Source organism: Thamnophis elegans, chromosome 4 (genome assembly GCF_009769535.1).
Source record: "Thamnophis elegans isolate rThaEle1 chromosome 4, rThaEle1.pri, whole genome shotgun sequence".
NCBI classification, from domain to species: domain Eukaryota; kingdom Metazoa; phylum Chordata; class Lepidosauria; order Squamata; family Colubridae; genus Thamnophis; species Thamnophis elegans.
The window spans coordinates 137,636,066-137,656,864 of NC_045544.1; the positions used below are offsets into that span (position 1 = coordinate 137,636,066).

The 20,799-nt window shown below is 42.3% G+C and overlaps 1 protein-coding gene across 1 annotated transcript in view; it reads left to right on the forward strand.

Moving 5' to 3' along the window:
- The first annotated feature begins 845 nt into the window (after positions 1-845).
- Positions 846-20,799, forward strand: part of LOC116508491 (E3 ubiquitin-protein ligase TRIM37-like) — a 66,180-nt gene continuing 46,226 nt past the window's right edge. Inside the window, exons 1-9 of the mRNA XM_032217136.1 lie at positions 846-920; positions 1,179-1,255; positions 6,450-6,551; positions 7,956-7,996; positions 9,004-9,120; positions 12,648-12,735; positions 13,777-13,899; positions 15,653-15,776; positions 18,035-18,102. Coding sequence (XP_032073027.1) covers positions 1,235-1,255; positions 6,450-6,551; positions 7,956-7,996; positions 9,004-9,120; positions 12,648-12,735; positions 13,777-13,899; positions 15,653-15,776; positions 18,035-18,102 — 684 coding nt within the window. The 5' untranslated portion in view covers positions 846-920; positions 1,179-1,234. The remainder of the gene's footprint in view (positions 921-1,178; positions 1,256-6,449; positions 6,552-7,955; positions 7,997-9,003; positions 9,121-12,647; positions 12,736-13,776; positions 13,900-15,652; positions 15,777-18,034; positions 18,103-20,799) is intronic.

Sequence of the window (20,799 nt, forward strand, 5' to 3'; positions counted from 1 at the left end):
CCCCGCATGCGCCCACACACCCGCGCCCGCTCCTTACCCGGTTTTTCCGAATTCTGCGCTTTCCACGCATGCGGAGAACGCATACAGCGCCTGCGCGATCCTCCAGGAGCAGCTGGAGCATCGCGCAGACGCTAGTACGCATGCGCGCGCTGTGTGCATGCACGTGCATGCCGCGTGCGTGAGGACGCCGCGTGCGTGCGCGAGGACGCCGCGTGCGTGCATGAGGACGCCGCCGGCCTTGTTCCAACCGATCCGATATATATATATGTAGTCCTCCAGTTCCGACCACAAGGGAGCCCCAAATTTATATTGCTCAGTGAAATGTCTGTTAAGTGCAATTTTGCCCCGTTTTCCGGTCTTCCTTGCCAAAGTTTTTAAGTGAATCACTGCAGTTGTTAAGTTAGTCATACGGTGGTTAAGTGAATCTGGCTTCCCACATTGACTTTGTTGCTCAGAAGGTTGCAAAAGTTGATGTCCTGACATTGCAACCGTCACAAGTACATGCCAGTTGCCAAGCCTTCGAATTTTGATCACGTGGTCATGGGGATGCTTGCAACGGTCGCAAGTGTGAAAAACGGTCATGTCCGCCGTTGTAACTTTGAACGGTCACTCAGTGAAGTGTTGTAAGTCGTAGGGGCTACCTGTGTCAACTTTGCGGCACGCAAGCCTTCTGAACCCGTTGCAACCTGTCGCTCCTACTCACCTGCTCCAGAGGCTGCCCTCCCCATAACTAGCACTTTCGCGCATGCGTACCATTACTCTCCCGCTCAAGACAAATCCGGAGGGAAACGAAGCGCTCCGGCAAATCCGAACGGGCGCTCGCTCGGTCCCGCGCAGGCGCACTGGGGCGCTCTCAGCGCGCGCGCCGGCTAATGCGGCATCTTCGCTTCTCGGTTGGCGAGCATAACCGCGCAGGCGCAGTAAGGCGGCAGAGGGGGGGCTTCAACCCCTCCTCCCCCCTCCCTCGTCCCCCCACAGCCGGCGGGGCCGTTAATGACTCGGTTTCCCCGTGTTCTCCTCTCGGGGGCGGAGGGGAGGGGGAGAAATGGCCGGGATTGGGGCGGGGGAGTCTGTGGGATGAAAAAAAAGGCGGGAGGATAAAAAAAGAGAGGCCCCCGACCCCCGTTTTTTCTCCCCCCCCGGGGGGGGGGCTTCACACGCCGGTCGTTTCTCCTCAGGAGAAGAAACTGAGGAGACGGAGGCGACCACACCTCGAGGGAGGCGGTTTCCAGTCATGGACGAGCAAAGTGTTGAGGTAAGAAGCCTTCGGAATTGCGGTAATAACAACAATAATAATGGTGAGGGGGGAGGGGTGCACCTGTTGGAGCGGGGGAGGGGCTTCTCCCCCTCAGAACGCCCCTCCCCACCTAAAAAAACTTGTTTGGAGTCCTCTCCATCTGTGGGGGGGGGAAGGTCCTCCCCTGGGGGGGGGGATTCTCCTTTTGGGGGGAGAGGGAGGGCAGCCACCCCTACCCCAACCAGGATAAGATACCCCCCTCACAGATCCCTTCCCTACTTTTGGGGGGGGTTCCTATCCTGGGTGGGATAGGGGTGGCTGTCCTCCCCCCTCACCCCAAATGGAGACCCCCCCCCACCTTGGGAGGAACACATCACTATACCAACCGCCTCGCTTAGTAACGGAGATTCCCTGGGCTCAACTGTGGTCGTATGTCGAGGGCTGCCATTCTGGATGCCCTCAAAACAGGAAGGGTAAATCACGTTCATGTATGTCAAATAAATAAACACACATGCAGGAATTCTCCCCCCCCCCCCCCCGCATTTCAGGAGACCCTCCCCCCAGCTAAAAAAACCTCCTTTGGAGTCCTGTCCATGGGGGGGGGGAGAAGGTCCTCCCATGTGGGGGGGTCTCTTTTTGGAGGGAGGGGGAGGGCAGGCACCCCTATCCCACCCAGGATAAGACCCCTCCTCACAGGTCCCTCCCACCCCTATCCTGGGTGGGGTAGAGGTGGCTGTCCTCCCCCTCCCCCAGTCCTCCCCTGGGGGGGTCTCCTTTTGGGGGGAGAGGGAGGGCAGCCACCCCTATCCCAACCAGGATAAGACACCCCCCTCACAGATCCCTCCCCTACTTTTTGGGGGGGTTCCTATCCTGGGTGGGATAGGGGTGGCTGTCCTCCCCCCTCACCCCAAATGGAGACCCCCCCCCACCTTGGGAGGACAGCCATCCCTATCCCACCCAGTATAGGAAACACCCCCCAAAAAAAGTAGGGGAGGGATTTATGAGGGGGTGGGGTTCTTATCCTGTGTGGGAAAGCGGTGGCTGCCCTCCCCCCAAAAAGAGACACCCCCCCCCAGGGGAGGACTGGGGGAGGGGGAGGACAGCCACCTCTACCCCACCCAGGATAGGGGTGGGGGAGGGACCTGTGAGGAGGGGTCTTATCCTGGGCGGGATAGGGGTGCCTGCTCTCCCCCTCCCTCCAAAAGGAGACCCTCCCACATGGGAGGACCTTTCCCCCACACACAGATGGACAGGACTCCAAAGGAGATTTTTTTAGGTAAGGAGGGTCTCCTGAAATACGGGGGGGGGGAGGGAGAATTCCTGCATGTGTGTTTTATTTATTTGACATACATGAACGTGATTTACCCTTCCTGTTTTGAGGGCATCCAGAATGGCAGTCCTCGACATACGACCACAGTTGAGCCCAGGGAATCTCCGTTGCTAAGCGAGGCGGTTGGTAAAGTGATGTGTTCCTCCACCCCTGTTTTACCAGCTTTTTTTGCCACGGTTGTTGAGTGGACCACCCCTGGTTTGTTTAAATTAGTTACACGGTTGTTAAGTGAATCGGGCGTCTCTGTTGACTTTGTTTTTGTTAGAAGGTCTCAAAAGGGGGGAAATTGCACGACTCCGGGACACTGCAGCCGTCATAAATAAGGAACCAGTTGACGGGCGTCTGAATTTTTGATTGCGGGACCACTGGCATGCCACTTTTTTCAGTGCTGTTGTAACTTTGAATGGATGCTAAATGAATGGTTTAAGTCGAGGAGTACCTGTGCAGAATTTAAAAAATCAAAAAAATGGGGGGGGATTCAAACCAAGAAAATGAAGAATTGGAAATCTCTGAAAACCAGCAGCTCCCTCCCTGCCTGGCCCTGAAAAAACCAGTAAAGGAAGCTGGTACCCCAGGACAGAGGCTTAGAAATTGGTGCCATCACCAAGAAGACTCTCTCCTGCTTTCTACCCAAACCTCCTGAGCTTCTTGTCTATGGAGATTCTCAGTCATCCCAGGCTATCGTTGTCCATTTGCCTCTTGAAAAAGCACTTTTGAGACTCCTAAGCTTCTCTTTCTCCTAATGGAACAGGCAGGCATGAAAGAGGGTAGAAAAACGTCTTTTTTGGCTTAGGTGAATGTGATATTCAGGTGGTCGTCGACCATTCATTTAGTGGCTGCAGTTACAATGGCACTGAAAAAAGTGACTTATGATCAGTTCTCACATTTATGACTTGAGCATCCCCAACATCCCCACATTCACATGATCAAATTTGGGCACTTGGCAACTGTCATGCATTTATGATCATCATAGCACTGTCCTGAGGTGCTATGATCACCATTTGTGACCTTCCCAACCAGTTTCGGACAAGCAAAGTCAATGGGGGAAGCCAGATTTGCTTAAATGCAACACAGTTTACTTAACAACTGGAGTGATTTGGTTTTAACAATCATGGCAAAAAGGTTGCAAAATGGACATGACTAATTTAACAATTGTCTTGCTTAATGATGGAAATATTGCGCTCAATTGTGGTCTTAAGTTGAGGACTACCTGCAATCCCCTCCTCCTTGTGGTTGCCTTTCAAAACCTTTATATTTATTTATGTCTATTTTATTTATCACACTTAGAAACTGCTCATCTCCCTCACAGAGCGACTCTGAACAGTATGCCAATCAGACATCAAAACATCACAACTGTATAAATATTATAATAAAAGTCAGATTAAAACAACAAAAGTTTTCATTCAAGATGATAGAATTGGGCAAAGTGTAACCCATGAATCTTCTCTGCTTTGGGTTCTGTCTGCGCTGTTTACTGGTCCATGATTTCAGTGTTGCACATGTTGCAGAAGAGAGTAAAGGCAAAAAATAGGAACAGAGACACTGAAATTAACAGGAATGTTATTGATAACATGGTGTGTGGCAATCATGTTTAACTACAATTAATATTTAAGAAAAAACAAGTGTAAATTACACAAAAATAGTACAAACAATATATCTCTTTCTCAGTCAAAGACCTCTGCGATATTAGTAGTGTTATTTAATATCCCACCGTCATTATTTTTATAAATTATCAACACAGGTAATACACCTCCTTTCTCTTACTTTCCCTACAACAACAGTCCGGTGAGAGGAGCTGAGAGGAATTGGCCCAAACTGACTCAGTTGGTTTCTATGATTAAAGTGGGATTAGAGGCCACCATCTCCCATTTTCTAGCCTGTCTTAATCACTAAAGTCAAGTTATGACCAAACTGACAATAGTGCTGACTATTGTCTTTATTTTAAATAAGCCATCTTGACATTTTTTGGAAAAGCGTCTAGATCTTAACAATGTTAATTAATAAATGATCTTAGATTGCCAGTTTGATATTCATAACCAACAATTCACTTTTCTGTTAAAATACTTTACATTTCTAGTTTCCCAGATTGAGTAGAAAGCATTATTGTTCTTTGGGTTGGTATAAATTCAGCACACTTGGTCTTTTCTTTCCCTGATACATGAATTGTTGCAATTAGGTCAAAACAGGAAAGGGGTACTGTGGTTCCTGAAAGTTTGTGAACTGATATATCTCCTGTTTGAGTTGCTGCAGGGAAATATTAATGCAACAAATTAATGCAGTGAAGTCACAGATCTGGGATCTGATAATTTTTTCACCTCTCTTATATGCTGACTTTTTAAACAGGCAGGAATCCATGATGATAGTGTTTCTGTGTTTGTTTTGTTTGAGAATGTTTTGACACAGAGCTCCCAAAACCTTTTTCTATGGATAAGATTATAGTATCTAGAGCATGCTCTGTTTTAGCATCAGAACTCCTAGATCCAAACTTGAAATTGCTATAAATCTCCTTTTTCATTCATGGGATTGGAAGGGACTAGAAGTGGAAGAATCAATAGTCTCAACCTAACATGTTATAAGGATAAAATCAGAGGGTGTATTAAATATACAGGTAGTCCTCACTTACTGACTCTAATGGAACCAGAATTTCCATCACTAAATGATTCAGTTGTTAGATGAACCATCACATGACCAAATTGCTTAGCAACGGGGTTGTTAGGCCAGGACCTCACAATTCTTCCATGCTTGTCATGCTTGCATCTGCTTCAACTCCCTTCCCATTTCCCTCCCCATCTTTTCCCTTTTGGCTGCCTCACACTCCTCCATCTATCCCTGCCCTCCCAATTGATCTTCACCGCCTTCTTCCTCCTGCTGCTGATGACATGCACCTGGAAGAGACAGCTACTGGCCACTTGTGAGGCCGTCACACACTGGTTGTAAATACAGGCTGGTTGCCAAGCATCCAAATTTTGGTCATGTGACTATAATGACCATAACTTTAAGGACTGACCATAAGTATTATGGTAGTTGTTCAATGTTGTCATAACTTTAAACGGTCATTGAATGAATGGTTTTTAAGCAAAGACTACCTCTATTACCCTGAGCTCCTGAAGGAAAGTCAAGATATGATTTTAACATGTAAGCATATAAAAGTGCAAATTTTGGATTGCACCGTATTCCACAGAGCTAAGAGAAAGCAAGAATAAAATGTGACTTGTTTTCATATCTTTCTGAATCTTACCTGAAGCAAAAAAAAAGTACTGTACAAAAAATTACATTCTGATGGAATGTGCATTTTATGAATCATGCATTTCAGTCCATCTTAGAAACATACCAATGGGTTGTGTTGGTTTACGTGCCCTCGTCCTGCTTATGGGGATGTTGTATTCTGCAAGATTATAGAGGAGATGTGTCCAACCTGTGGTCTACAGTTACAGTTCTGGACCGTTAGTAAATGCAAGCCCATAAGATTATAAATCTCTTAACAATATTATGTGATTTATATACATTAACTATATTATATATTTTATAGGTGACCCAACACAATTCCACTCATTGCGGCCAGGCAAGCCAAAAGGTTGGACACCCCTATTCTAGAGTGTCTTCTAAACAATTATATACATACTTATTTTTTGCTCTTTGGTTGCAGTGTTAACAAGATACTGAAGTGTAGATGTAGCAAACGGTTTTTTTTTTGTTTAAACAATGACATTTAAAAATAATTGCTTGTTGGTTCCTCTCCAAACACGGTTGTATAGCACCCCAGAGCAATATAGTTGAGCCTAAGTTTAAGTAAAATGTGAGTTGATATGAATAAGATAATGTGGATGCAGTTTACAGATAAAGCTGATCCATACTTGTCTTGATTATGTTTCTTCCTTGCAGAGTATTGCTGAAGTATTTAGATGTTTCATTTGTATGGAAAAGTTGCGTGATGCACGCCTGTGTCCACACTGCTCCAAGCTATGTTGTTTCAGTTGTATTCGGGTAAGTAATCACAAATTTGGAGCCAAGTTACTCATGGGGAGATAGTAACTGGATTTTGGATGTGTGGTTTTGAAAATACTTCAAAACAGATGTAAGTGTACAAGGATTCTAATTTATTGGCACACTAAGAAAAACAATTTTAACCTTTTGTTCTGGTGCCTGCCTACTTTCCATTTACTAGTAGCCTTGCCCAGAAAAAATATTGGAATAATGTATATTATTTCCCTAAAAAAGCAGCAGTTCTGAATGTAAACTGATATTTTTACAAAACTAAAGATTAATTCTGACTTATTTTCAGCCCAAGATGTAAAAAATGTTGCTTTATTTTCAGGTCTTTCAACCAGTTGAATTTATTCCTCCGATTATGCTTAGATATATATCCCCAAAGGTGCTTTTTTCAAGAGGCCACTGGACTTTCTGGTTTTTCTTTGAAGACGTTTCGCTTCTCATCCAAGAAGCTTCTTCAGCTCTGGCTGGATAGTGGGGAATTGAAGGATGTCTGCAAGGAGTATCAATCCTTCCATTCCACAGCATCCGATCAGAACTGAAGAAACTTCTTGGATGAGAAGCAAAACGTCTTCAAAGAAAAACAGAAGGTCCAGTTGCCTGTTGAAAAAAGCAACCTTTAGGACAACCATGACTTGGATGACGGAGAATCTCCATATATATTTAGATTTGTATGTTGCTGTTAAACTTCTTAAGAACCCAGAAGTTTATTACAGTCGCAAGTGATTCTAGTGATTCTCTGAGAGCTTTTACACATTTAATTTTCTGAACAAAATAATTAAATAGGGTTTGGACCAATATTTAGGCTTAATACATTGATAACATACAAAGAAGTGCCATGACCAACTTTCTTGATTAATTGTTACCTCCATGTGTGACTAATAGACCACAGGTTCATATCCCGCCTTAGCCATGAAAGCTGGTTATGTGAACTTGGGTCAGTCCCTCTTTCTCAGATCAACCTACCTCACAGGGTTGTTATTGTGGGGAAAATAGGAGGAGGAAGCTGTGTTGGATATATTTACTGCCTTGAGTTATTTGTAAAAATAAGAAAGGCGGGACACAAATAAATATAAATCTAGACTAACATATAGACTCAGTTTACACAGCATTTTAAATTAAACTGGGATTGGCTAGTTTATACATTAGCATGTTCTGGGAATTCAGCCATTGTGTGTGATCCAGCCCATTCAACAAGTTGTAATTTAGTATTGGGAGTCATTTTCTGAATGCAATCGTATCCAGATACAATAAATAGGGATAGACGGCAGCAGGTGAATCCCATTCAAGAATAATTTACTTATGCTGAAGAAATATGTCCAAGCTTATAGGATTTACGCTTTTCTAATGTTTCTGGAACACTCTGGTGTTTTATAATATGCCTGTTTTGTTTGACAGCGTTGGCTGACGGAACAAAGAGCTCAGTGCCCACATTGTCGGTAAGCTTTCACTTGAAGCCCTTTGGACTGTTGTGGTACCCAAAGCAAATTCTTTATTTTAGGTGGCTTTTTTTTTGCTGATATTCACAATGTATGTTTGGGAGGAACAGACAGATTATAATTTACATTTGGCACATGATGGAATGTTATCTATCTTGACCTTCAGTCATGAACGAAAGTTTAGCCAAGGTACAATTTTAAAAATTGTCCATAATTGTCACTCATTGAGGATTAAAAGAGCAGTTTTTGAAAGTTCTGGGAAAAAGAGCCAGCTTTTCTGATGTAACTTTAAACAATTCTTCCTAGGTCAAAGTATAGACAACTTGGTTCCCTCTAATACTGTCATCGTAATGTACACTTACCTAAATATCCATATACCAAAATGAATACAAATGGATAGTGAAAACAATACAGTGAAACGAAAGATAGATTTATTGTAACACTATACTTAAAGGTTCTCTAACATTTCACCTGGAATCGGTCTTCATCTCCCCAAGGGAAGCCTACTCACAGTTTGGGAAGCCCTGTTATAGTACCTTTGACCAGGTTCTGTGATTTCCATCCTATGAGCCATCACGACCAATGCTCTCTCTTGTGTGCTGTAAATCTCAAACTTATGAATGCTATTTCTTCTTTAAATCTTTAAACTTCTGGCTTTTATTCCCCCCCAAATATTTTTTTTATTCCCGGTTTCAAAATCTGTTGGACAAGATTTCCCTCCTTGAATGAATATGAAATTATTTGCCATTCTTCATTAATTAGCTTCCTCTGAATGTGGAAGAAATTAGAAGGAACATTTCAAGTTAGAGTGCCTGAATTGTAGTTTATTAATTGAACACCCGCAATTTCTAATATAGTCTTTTTTTTTATTAAATGCTTCAAAGGTAGAGAGATTGGATAAAGATCTTGTGCATCTGCATAAACTCCTGTTTTCAATTCTATAATAATAATTATTCTATTTTTTCCTCTAAGAAGCAGGATTTTTTACTCAAAACTTTTCCTTGCAGAGCTCCACTTCAATTGCGAGAACTTGTCAACTGTCGTTGGGCAGAGGAGGTGACCCAGCAACTTGACACGCTCCAGTTGTGTAATCTGAGCAAGCATGAAGAAAATGAAAAAGACAAGTGCGTAGATTTAAATGGCCTGTTGACTGAAGGGTTTGTCATGCATTACCCCTAAATTCGTTCATAATCAGACGTTTTAAAGACTGATGAATTTTTCTCCTGGAGTGGATTTACAGTTACATTGCGTGAGATGTTAAAATGGAACACTGGTATTTACTGTGAAGTTTGTTTTCTGTAATGCATTGAGGGCGTCATTGGTGTGCCAACCATCCTCCCACTTGCTTTAGTTTAGAGGTGTCATAGAATTTTTAGATGCAGTCATGGGAAGGAAAAAAGCCCTGCCTTTACAAACCCAGAAGGGTTACAGAACAGCAAAAAGTTAAGCTACCATATTTTTCAGAGTATAAGATGCTCCGAAGTATAAGACGCACATAGCTTTTGGGGAGGAAAACAAGGGGGGGGGGAAATCTGCTTCTGCCTCCCAGCAATTTGCCTCCTTGCAACAAACAGCAAACAGTATAGACCATATACACTGTTTGTAGTGTTACATTTCAGACTATACTTGTACAGATGCTGTTAAAATTGAGGTGGCTTTCTGGAAGTAGAGTTATCCTCTGCTATTTAAAAGGAGATGCAATAGCACTGGGCCTCTTCCGATCAAGCATTTATTTTAAAAAGCTTCTTCATTTTGTTAAGCTGTCTAGAACAATAAGAAAGCAGTCTTTAAAAAATAAGTCTAATAATTTGAACATTCTATAGGCATTTATAGTTACCTCCTTGCAGCAAACAGCCTGATTAGCACAAGAAAAAAAATCTGCTTCTGCCTCCCAGCAATTTGCCTCGTGGAGCGCACTCCCAGTCATCAGCTGTTTCAGGCTACAGGGATTGCTATAGCTTATTGCAGCCTCCGCAAGCCCCATTTTCCCCTTTGCTGCAAGGAGGTACCGTATTTTCACGCATATAACCCGCGGGCAATGTGCGTTTTTTACCTACCTCGCATGCCCCCCGCGGGGTATAAAAGTGGGCGGGGTATACGGAAAATATTTTACACGACAGCGACTAACAGATTAACTAATCTGTTAACAGATCTCAGCACTTTCCCTTCTCCTCCGTTCCTCCCGAGGCGGGAACGGAGGAGAAAGCCTGGGTGAGCTGGGGAGGGAAACTGCTGAGATGGTGGAAGGGACGGGAGGCAGGAACAGGCAGGAACGGAGGAGAAGGGAAAGTGCTGAGATCGGGGAAGGGACGGGAGGCGGGAACGGAGGAGAAAGCCTGGGCGCTGGGGAGGGAAAGTGCTGAGATCGGGAAGGGACGTGCTGTGATTGCGGGTTATATAAGAAGGCGGGGTGTATAAAAACTTTTCTACATAAATCTTGAAAACCTGCGGGTTATTTGCGTGTGCGGGTTATTTGCGTGGGCGGGTTATATGCGTGAAAATATGGTAAATTGCTGGGAGGCAGAGGCCAAAGGGTGGGGGTGGGTGGGTGGAGCTACATTCAGTGTATAAGACACACCCAATTTTTCACCCTTTTTAGCGGGGGGGGGGGAAGGTCTGTCTTATATTCTAAAAAATATGGTAAGTAAAAACATTGATACCCCCTCCTATTTCTATGAACAATGTGCTCCATCCACTACATGGAGTTTTTGACTTAGGACTGTAATTGAGCAGACAATTTTCATTTAAAATCATGATGTTGGTATAATGGGTTACCATGTGACCAGATCTAACTTTAGACTTAATTTTTTGCAGAAGTTATAAAGCAAACACTGTAGTTGTTAAACAAACCCTTTCTTAGCTATGGGGCTTCCCCCCCACCCTTCCTGGAAAACTGGAAGTAAATGCAGGTTTCTGGCAAAATTGTAAATTGTAATCAAGTGACTATGGGCCACTGCAAACAGTCGTAAATGCAGGCCAGTTGCCAAGCCCCTAAAACATTGTCCTTTAACTGTGGGGGAGGACAGACTTCAACTCTGGATCATAAGTAACATATTCTGGGTTGATTTGCCGCAACTTTGAATGGTAGCTAAGCAAACGGTCTTAAAAATTACTTGTACAGCAAGTAGAAAACTATTCCACAGCTCACAATTTCATATTCCTACAATGATAGTAAGTATCCTTCACTGGTGCTTACCAAACAGACCCACAATTTAGGGCGGAAGGCTTCATTGAATGAATGTACTTTATAAGGAAGTGATCACCTGCCAAGCATTCTCCAAAGGAGGCTTGAGCTAAGGTTAAAGATAGGATTTATAATTCTTAATTAAAGATGACATAGATAACCTGGTAGCTGTCATCAAAGGAGCATTTGTTGGGAAAATAGCTGGATCTCTGTGCTCCTAAACGTGTTTTTCCAGAACAGCATTTGCATACAGTTTACACCCCAAAGTGATGAAGCCCCTATCTGTTTAGAGATAGCCAATTTGTAGTGAAGAAGAGAATCAGGAATGTAAGCAGGAAAGCAGGCTTCCTCCATTCAAGCAAGCTGGATGTTGGTAGTTCTCCAAGCATCCAGTTCCTGCTAGTCCTATGCCAACCTGGAATTTTGCCTAGAATAGAAAGAAAGCATTGGATGGAAGGATAGAAAATAAAAGGACTTTCCTTTTGCAGCAAGAACAAAAAGCCTTTGGGGTGACATGATAGCAGTCTTCCAATATCTCAGGGGTTGCCTCAAAGAAGAGGGAGTCATGCTATTCCCCAAGGCACCTGAGGGTAGAACAAGAAGCAATGGGTGGAAACTAATCAAGGAGAGAAGCAACTTAGAACTGAGGAGAAATTTCCTGACAGTTAGAACAATTAATCAGTGGAACAACTTACCTCCAGAAGTTGTGAATTCTCCAGCACTGGACATTTTTAAGATGCTGGATAGCCACTTGTCTGAAGAGGTACAGGGTTTCCTGCCTAAGCAGGGGGTTGGACTAGAAGACCTCCAAGATCCCTTCCAACTCTGCTATTATATTGTATTGATTTTATAGAGAAGCTACGTGAGAAGCTAAGCTCACTTGCAGTACATTTTAGATGTAACCTAAACATTGTAGCTGGAACTGTTCAATTTCTATGTGTAACTAACCTGCGTCTTGATGATGGAAGGACTGAACTAGAAGCTTGTGGAAAGCAGTCAGGGGCCAAGTCTTTTTATATATTTTGCTTTAATTTAAAGTACATAAATTTTTATTAAAGATTATCTGAATATACAAATGAAAATGACATTTTCATGAGGGAAAAGGCAAGGGAAAAGGGAAATAGAGTGAGGTAAAGGAGGAGGAGAAAAAGGAAGAGGAGGAGGATTTTATTAAATACTGAAAGAATTTATCTCTGGTACAAAAACTTTCAGTGTACTTGCAAAACGACAGAGAAAAATAATAATAACTGAATTGCTGACTTGAAACTTCTCTATGTATGTCATTTTACATTGTTTCCTGTTTTTATTGGCATTTCAGCAGCAGCTCACTTTGACTGATGTCCTATAAAAATAAGCTCCTTAATGGCACTTCCCACCTTGTTAAAATGATTGAGGGCAATTTTTTTTTTACTATGGCTGCTGTTCCATTTGTCTATAATTGCAGTTTTTCCTTTATTTTTTTTGAAGGTGTGAAAATCATCATGAAAAACTTAGTGTATTTTGCTGGACGTGTAAGAAATGTATCTGCCACCAGTGTGCACTTTGGGGTGGAATGGTGAGTAAGCTTTTTATGTACAAATGAAGAACAAAGAGTTTATGCAATGTTTATTTTATAAAAACCAAAGCACTACCCTCATGGTATGAACTTTTTTGCCATGGTTGTTAAGTGAAGCAGTGTAGTTAAGTGAATTATTCAGTTGTTGAGTGATATATAATATATTTTATAAAAAATATTCATTCATTCAAATATATATATATATATATATATATATATATATATATATATATATATATATATATATATATATATATATATATATATATATGCCGGTTTTCAAGTGCCTGAATTTTGATCATGTGATCATGAGGATACTGCAACAGTCATAAGTTTGAGGATCTGTCATAAGTCACTTTTTTCAGTGCCTTTGTAATTTCAAACAATCACTAAATGAATGGTTATAAGTCAAGAATTACCTGTAATACAGTTATTGAACAAAGAACAAAGTAATTCTTCCAAATATAATATGCATATAATAAAACATTAGTTTTCAAGAAGAATATAAAGTTCTGCTTTTATTTGAGGATGGACTACAATCAGAAAATCTTCCTCCCCTTATTTTAACACCCAGTAACATCTATTCCCCACTATTTGGCAGGGTTTTCTTAAATGACTCTTCCTCTGATCTGCTGTGCTGACATAATGTTCATCTAATTTAAGATGCAGCTATTTAAAATCAATTAATGAAGATCAGCTTTGACAAGAAAGGCATGTCACATATCTTTTACTATTTAAACCTTGAATTAAGCATTCATAAGAAGTGTTTCTGGGGAATTAATTTAGCTTTTTCCTGAAATATTAACTTCAAGACATCTACAATAGTTCTTTAATGAGGCAGCAAGCTAGACAGTTTTACTTCAGTTATGTATTCACTAAGAACCTGAATAGATTTTTGTGGGAAGTGTGACTGGAAGAAAAACCAGATTCAGCAGGTTGAAAAGTGCTTTCTTCCAATAATAATCTTTGGGATTCACTTTGGTAAGAGTGTTTTGAGCTGGTACAATGACCTTACCAAATTCATCTGCATCTTTCTAACAGCACGGCGGACATACTTTTAAGCCTTTAGCGGAAATATATGAGCAGCATGTCACAAAAGTGAACGAAGAAGTGGCAAAGCTTCGTCGAAGACTCATGGAGTTGATAAGTTTGGTACAAGAAGTGGTGAGAACAGCTCTTCCAATTTTGTTGATGTATAATTATCATATTCGAATATATCAGCTGAACAAAAACTCCGCATTGGCGACAGGAAGGGCATCTAGCCAGTAAACACTCGGCTCCATTCAGTTGCCCAGATTCCACCCCCCAAGGGATTATGGGAGTCATTAAAAGAGGATGATAACTTTCATCTTCTCAAAGCCGCCCTAATGGGATCATTGTTTGAAATTGGAAGGTGGTTTCTAACCTGGGGCAGTTGGGAGAGGAGAAAAAGGTGAAAGAAATAATTATTTTCCAGGTTGAAACAGTAATAAACAAATTCACAGCTTTCACTAAGATGAGATGTTGAGTCTCTCAATCTTCAGCTTAGCATTTCCAGCCTTGCCAAAAAGTAATACATGCAAAAAGTACAGATAATCCTCAATTTGAGCCTAAAGTTTCCTTCGCTGAGCAGAACATTCGTTAAGTGCATCGTGCCCCATTTTACAACCTTTCCCCCCTGGTTGTTAAGTGAATCACTTCAGTTGTTAAGTGCATTCTGCAGTCATCAAGCAAATCTGGCGTCCCCTATTCGCCTTGCTTGTCAGACGTTCCTTGGGAAAGTTGCAAATGCACCCATCATAAAAAGATGTTAGTTGCCAAGCACTGACACTGGGGATGCTGCAACGGTCGTAAGTCTGAGAGCTGATTATAAGTCACTTTTTTCAGTGCTTTTGTAACTTTGAACGATCATCAAACAAATGGTTGTAAGTCAAGGACTACCTTTATCTAGAGAAGGGACTTGCTGGTTAATGTTTTCAAGGTGAGAATATTTTTAATGCTGCTCCTTTAAAAAAACAAAATGAGCAAAGCATCATCAATTTAACACCTCCCAATTCCCAAGTTACTTATTATATCTGTGTTGCAGCAATCTGAGAGTGGTTGAGAGACAGTGAATAATAAAAATTTCACGCCTGTTTTTCTGGGTTTAGAAGGGGAATTAGAGTTATGTATAACAACCCTGAGGTGTAATCCAAGGTGACATTCTGGTATTGGGGGGAGTGGGGGGAGTAAAAGATCCTAGTGATAATGTTTTATATTGCAATTGTAAGTTTTACTTTCTCTTCCTTCCTATGTGGCTTCTGTTTCCAAAATGAAGGTGTTAGCTGCTCAGAAATTATTCCAGCCTGTACTCTGAAAGCCAGGTTAATGTACTGTACTGGTTAAGGCATAAGACTAAGAAACTGGGAGAACTGGGAGTTGTAGTCCTGCCTTAGGCACAAAGCCAGCTAGTCATTTTCTCTCAGTCCCAAAAAGAAGGCAATGGAAAACCACTTCTGGAAAACCTTCCGAGAAAATTGTAGACTGTGGATCAAATGTGATTGAACAGAAGGGAAAAATGTTTCTTCCATTCAAGCAAAGGGGTTGCATAGGTAGCCAGGAGCATATGCAAACAGCTGCTGAAGTTACAGAAAGATGTGGCTATTTTAATGATTTAGAACAGTGTTTCTCAACCTTGGCAACTTGAAGATGTCCGGACTTCAACTCCTAGAATTCCCCAGCCAGCGAATGCTGGCTGGGGAATTCTGGGAGTTGAAGTCCGGACATCTTCAAGTTGCCAAGGTTGAGAAACACTGATTTAGAAGGAGGTGATCGTATGCTTTCCCACATGTTCTGTTCACTTCTGTTGTAGGATTTGCACAACCTAGGATGTCATTCCCATGTAAACAATGAAAAGCTGTCCAGGCAGTTCTAAATTGATGCCATGTGTGTTTTTCAGGAAAGGAACGTTGAAGCGGTATGCAGTGCGAAAGATGAACGTGTTCGAGAAATCAGGAATGCTGTGGAGATGATGATTGCTAGGTTAGATACTCAGCTGAAGAACAAACTTATAACACTAATGGGTAGGTTTGCCTTTTTGTGTGTGTGTGTTACATTTTAGGACAGGAATTGAATTTAGAACTTGACAGATTTGTCTTTGTCCTCTTGCTGCTCATTTATTGAGGGGTGTGTGCCAGTGGTTTGTGAGGTTTAATTGAACAATGCAGTTGGTCCTCACTTAGCATCACTCGTTCAGTGACCAAATTTATGGCAGCACTGAACAAGTGGTACTTACGATAGTCCTCAAAGTTCCAGCCATTGCAGCATCCCCACAGTCATATGATTGCAGTAAGGGCGCTTGGTACCTGGCTCATGATTATGATGTCACAGCCTCCTGCAATCATGTGGTCACCATTTGCAACTTTCTTTGCCCGCTTCTTAGAAGCAAAATCAGTGGGGAAGTCAGCAGGAGGTCACAAATGGTGACCACATGAGGTTGTTGCTTAACAACCTGTAGTGATTGTCTTTACAGTGGAAACTGGAAGTTCTGGAATTTCCAATGGGATTATGTGGTGTTGCGCTTTACAAGCATGTTGCTTAAGAATGGAAATTCTGATTGCCACCATTAATTAAGGACTATGTTTTGGTGTGTTTGAGTCAAAAAATGGGACTCCCTATTCTGTCTCCAAGATTATTTATGTATTTATTTATGCCTCTGGCATTGGTTTTGTCCCCACAGCATTCAGCAATGCATGAACAAGGTGTTTGTCTCCTCCATCTTCCAACAATAGGAGGGGTAGATTATTTTATAAGAAAGTTGAGTTGCTTATTAGTCAAAGATGGCTTAGCCTTGAACTGAGCAGGAATTTTCTTGGCGTAGTATTAGGCTATAACTTGATAAGTCTGGATATAATTAGACATTCAGAAAGCAGAATATTATAATTGTTGCAAAACACCTGCTCTGTTTTTCAATAGAAAACAGGTCTGCCCTGTTCTTGCATGTGACAGTCTTTTCGATATTTCCAGGTTCTTCATATCCTCTTTGCTTTATTTTGGCAAGCCAGATCTTCCCTGCCCCTTTAAATTTGTGTGTTTTGTTGACTTTATTTATTCAGTTCCTATGGCCACAAAAGAAATGTTCCACCTTGCAGTTCCTGACAGAGAGCTTTAGCTTCTGGAGTTTCTTTGCGTCCTTGCTAATGTGTGATGCCCATTACTAGATGTAATCCTTCGATAATATTTTTACATGGTTTCTACGTTTTTGATTGGACACCACCCACAGTTGCTCTCTGAGTGAGATGGACAGTTTCTAATTTGATATATAAATAAATGAAGTGAGCCCTAACCAGAACATAGCATAATGAAACTATTACGCAGCTCCAACTTGCACTGGCTTTTTAGTGCTACATCACACTCTGGACATGTTTGAATAGTGGTTCTTTTTGTCACAAGAGACTTTTTTACAGGTAGTCCTCGATTTAAAATGGCTTGCTTAGTGACCATTCAAAGTTACGACGATGGCTTATGACCGTTTTTCACAGTGATGACTGTTTCAGCATCCCCATGATCATGTGCTTAACAACCGGTTCATAATTATGATGGTTGCAGTGTCCTGGGGTCACATGATCCCCTTTTGCGACCTTCTGACAAAGTCGATGGCGAGGCCAGATTCATTTAACTGTGTTGCTAATTTAACAACTGCAGGGATTCACTTAACAAATGTGGCAAGAAAAGTGATAAAACGGGACAAAACTCACTTAACAAGTTTCTCATTTAGCAACATAAATTCTGGGCTCAATTGTGGTCATAGGTTGAGGACTACCTGTACTTTGAGCTGCCTAGAATTGTGATTATGATTGAAGCAATTTTAAAATTTGATTAAAGAAATAAGTACTTCTGGACTCTTCTCATATGACTGCTGCCAAACCATGTCTCTCCAGTCCTGGCCGTAGGCTTCTGGTTTTCCCACACAGATAGGCATAGCACTTAGACTTATATGCCACTTAACAGTGCTTTACAGCCCTCTCTAAGCGGTTTACAGAGTCAGTCTGTTGCCCCCAACAATTTGGGTCCTCATTTTATGCATTTTGGAAGGATGGAAGGTTGAATTCAACCTGGAGCCTGGTGAGATTTGAACTGCCAAATTGCAGGCAGTCAGCAGACGCAGCCTGCAGTACTCCACTCTATCCACTGCGCCACCGTGGCTCTTGGTATATGTTATTCTTATATTTAAACATTACTACCTTTGATTTAGCCCTGTGTTCAAGTCTTTTTGACTTGAGTGCACTGCGCTGGCATAGTGTTGTTTTGTTTAGATTTTGGTTTCTTTTCTACTGAATAGGTCAGAAGACATCACTCACACAAGAAACGGAACTTCTGGAGTCTTTGCTGCAAGAAGTGGAACATCAGGTGAGGGCAACTAGTTTTGTGGATTCTCAATATTTAGAAAGCGATTTTAAGATTGGATACCCAGGCATGAAATCTATGTTTAAAATAACAAACTTTGCCTCTGCAATATTCTGGCAGTACGAGTTATCCATGACTTGGCAACCACAGTGGATCCTGAAACATCAGTTGTTAAGCAAGAAGGTTGTTAAGGGAGTTTTGTCCCATTTTACAACCTTTTTTGCCACAGTTAAGCAAGTCATTGTAGTTAAGTGAATCATGCAATTGTTAAGTGAATCTGGCCTCCCCATTGACTTTGCTTGTCAGATGCCTGGTGGGAAGATTACATGTGATGATCACATGATCCTGGGCCTGTGCAGCGGTCATAAATACATCTCAGCTGTCAAGAGGCTACATTTTGATCAATACAGTACAATATAATACAATACAATAGCAGAGTTGGAAGGGACCTTGGAGGTCTTCTAGTCCAACCCCCTGCCTAGGCAGGAAATCCTGTAACATTTCAGACAAATAGCTATCCAACATCTTCTTAAAGACTTCCAGTGTTGGGGCATTCACAACTTCTGGAGGCAACTTCTGTTCCACTGATTCATTGTTCTCACTGTCAGGAAATTTCTCCTCAGTTCTAAGTTGCTTCTCTCCTTGATTAGTTTCCACCCATTGCTTCTTGTTCTACCCTTAGGTGCCTTGGAGAATAGTTTGACTCTCTCTTCTTTGTGGCAACCCCTGAGATATTGGAAGACTGCTATCATGTCTCCCCTAGTCCTTCTTTTCATTAAACTAGACATCCCAGTTCCTGCCACCGTTCTTCATATGTTTTAGCCTCCAGTCCCCTAATCCTCTTTGTTGCTCTTCTCTGCACTCTTTCTAGAATCTCCACATCTTTTCTACATCGTGGCGACCAAAACTGAATGCCGTATTCCACGTGTGGCCTCACCAAGGCCTTATAAAGTGGTATTAACACTTCACGTGATCTTGATTCTATCCCTCTGTTTATGTAGCCTAGAACTGTGTTGGCTTTTTTGGCAGCTGCTGCACACGGCTGGCTCCTGTTTAAATGGTTGTCCACTAGGACTCCAAGATCCCTCGCACAGTTACTACTAATGAGCAAAGTACCACCTATACTGTACCTGTGCATTTCGTTTTTCTTGCCTAAATGTAGAACCTTACTCTTTTCACCATTGGATTTCATTTTATTAGAAAGTGCCCAATGTTCAAGTTTGTCCAGATCCTTCTGTATCTTGAGCCTGCCTTCTGGAGCGTTGGCTATTCCTGCCAGCTTGGTGTCATCTGCAAATTTGATGAGTTCCCCATTTATTCCCTCATCCAAATTGTTGATGAAGATGTTGAAAAGTACTGGGCCTAAAACAGAGCCTTGGGGTACTCCACTGACCATGGGGATGTTAAAACAATCGTAAGTGGGAAAAACTGTCACAAGTTGCTTTTTAGTGCCATTTTAACTTTGATTGGTCAGTAAACAAACAGTTGCCAATAAAGGATAATATTTGTAGTTCAGGGTTGAGATGAGGGGTCCTTGGTGCTTTCTTAAACTTGGTGGTTTTCTTCCAGACATTTCATTACCCAAACTAGGTAACATCATCAGGGCTATCCCAGAGGTGCTTTTTTCAAGAGGCAACTAGACTTCCTTGCTTTACTTGGAAGACGTTTCACTTCTCATCCAAGAAGCTTCTTCGAGTTTCGAGTTTGAGTTTAATAAATTTATATGCCGCCCAATCCCGAAGGATTCCGGGCGGCTTACATAAAAAAAAGGAATATTAAAAAGTTTAAAAAGTAGAAGACAAAACAAGTTAAAAGAGATACAACATTCACTCAGCCTTAATGGGGCTGGACCTCATTCAAGAGGTCAACAGCCCCAGGCCTGCCGGAAAATCCAGGTCTTAATGGCTTTGTGGAAGGCCGCAAGAGTGGGGAGGGTCTGGATTTCTGGGGGTAGATCGTTCCATAGGGCCGGGGCAGCCACAGAGAAGGCCCTCTCTCGAGGAGCCGCCAAACGACATTGTCTAGTTGACGGCACCCGGAGAAGGCCCACCGTGTGGGATCTTATCGGACGCTGGGAGGTGTGTGGCAGAAGACGGTCCCGTAGATATCCAGGTCCTAGGCCATGCAGGGTTTAAAGGTGATAACCAGCACCTTGAAGCGTGTTCGGAGACCGATCGGGAGCCAGTGCAGCTCACGGAGGATAGGTGTAACATGGGTGTATCTTGATACACCCAATATCGGTCGCGTGGCTGCATTCTGGACCAGTTGTAGTCTCCGAACGTTTTTCAAGGGCAGCCCCATGTAGAGCGCGTTACAGTAGTCAAGTCTTGAGGTGACACGGGGATGAGTGACCATTTGAAGTGCCTCCCGGTCCAGGTAGGGCCGCAACTGGTGCACCAGGCGAATCTGGCCAAAAGCTCCCCTGGTGACAGCTGACAAATGATGTTCTAGTGTCACCTGTGGGTTCTTCATCTCTGACTGGATGGTTTGGAATGGAATCCAGTCAGAGCTGAAGAAGCTTCTAGGAAGAGAAGCAAAACATCTTCAAAGAAAAACCAGAAAGTCCTCTTGAAAAAAAGCACCTCTGAGACATGGCCTGGTTGACTGAGAATCTCCATAGACATCCTCAGTGCTAGCTACCTAGTTTGGGTAATGAAATGTCTTCAGGAAAGCAACCCAATTCAGACACCAGCAAAGACC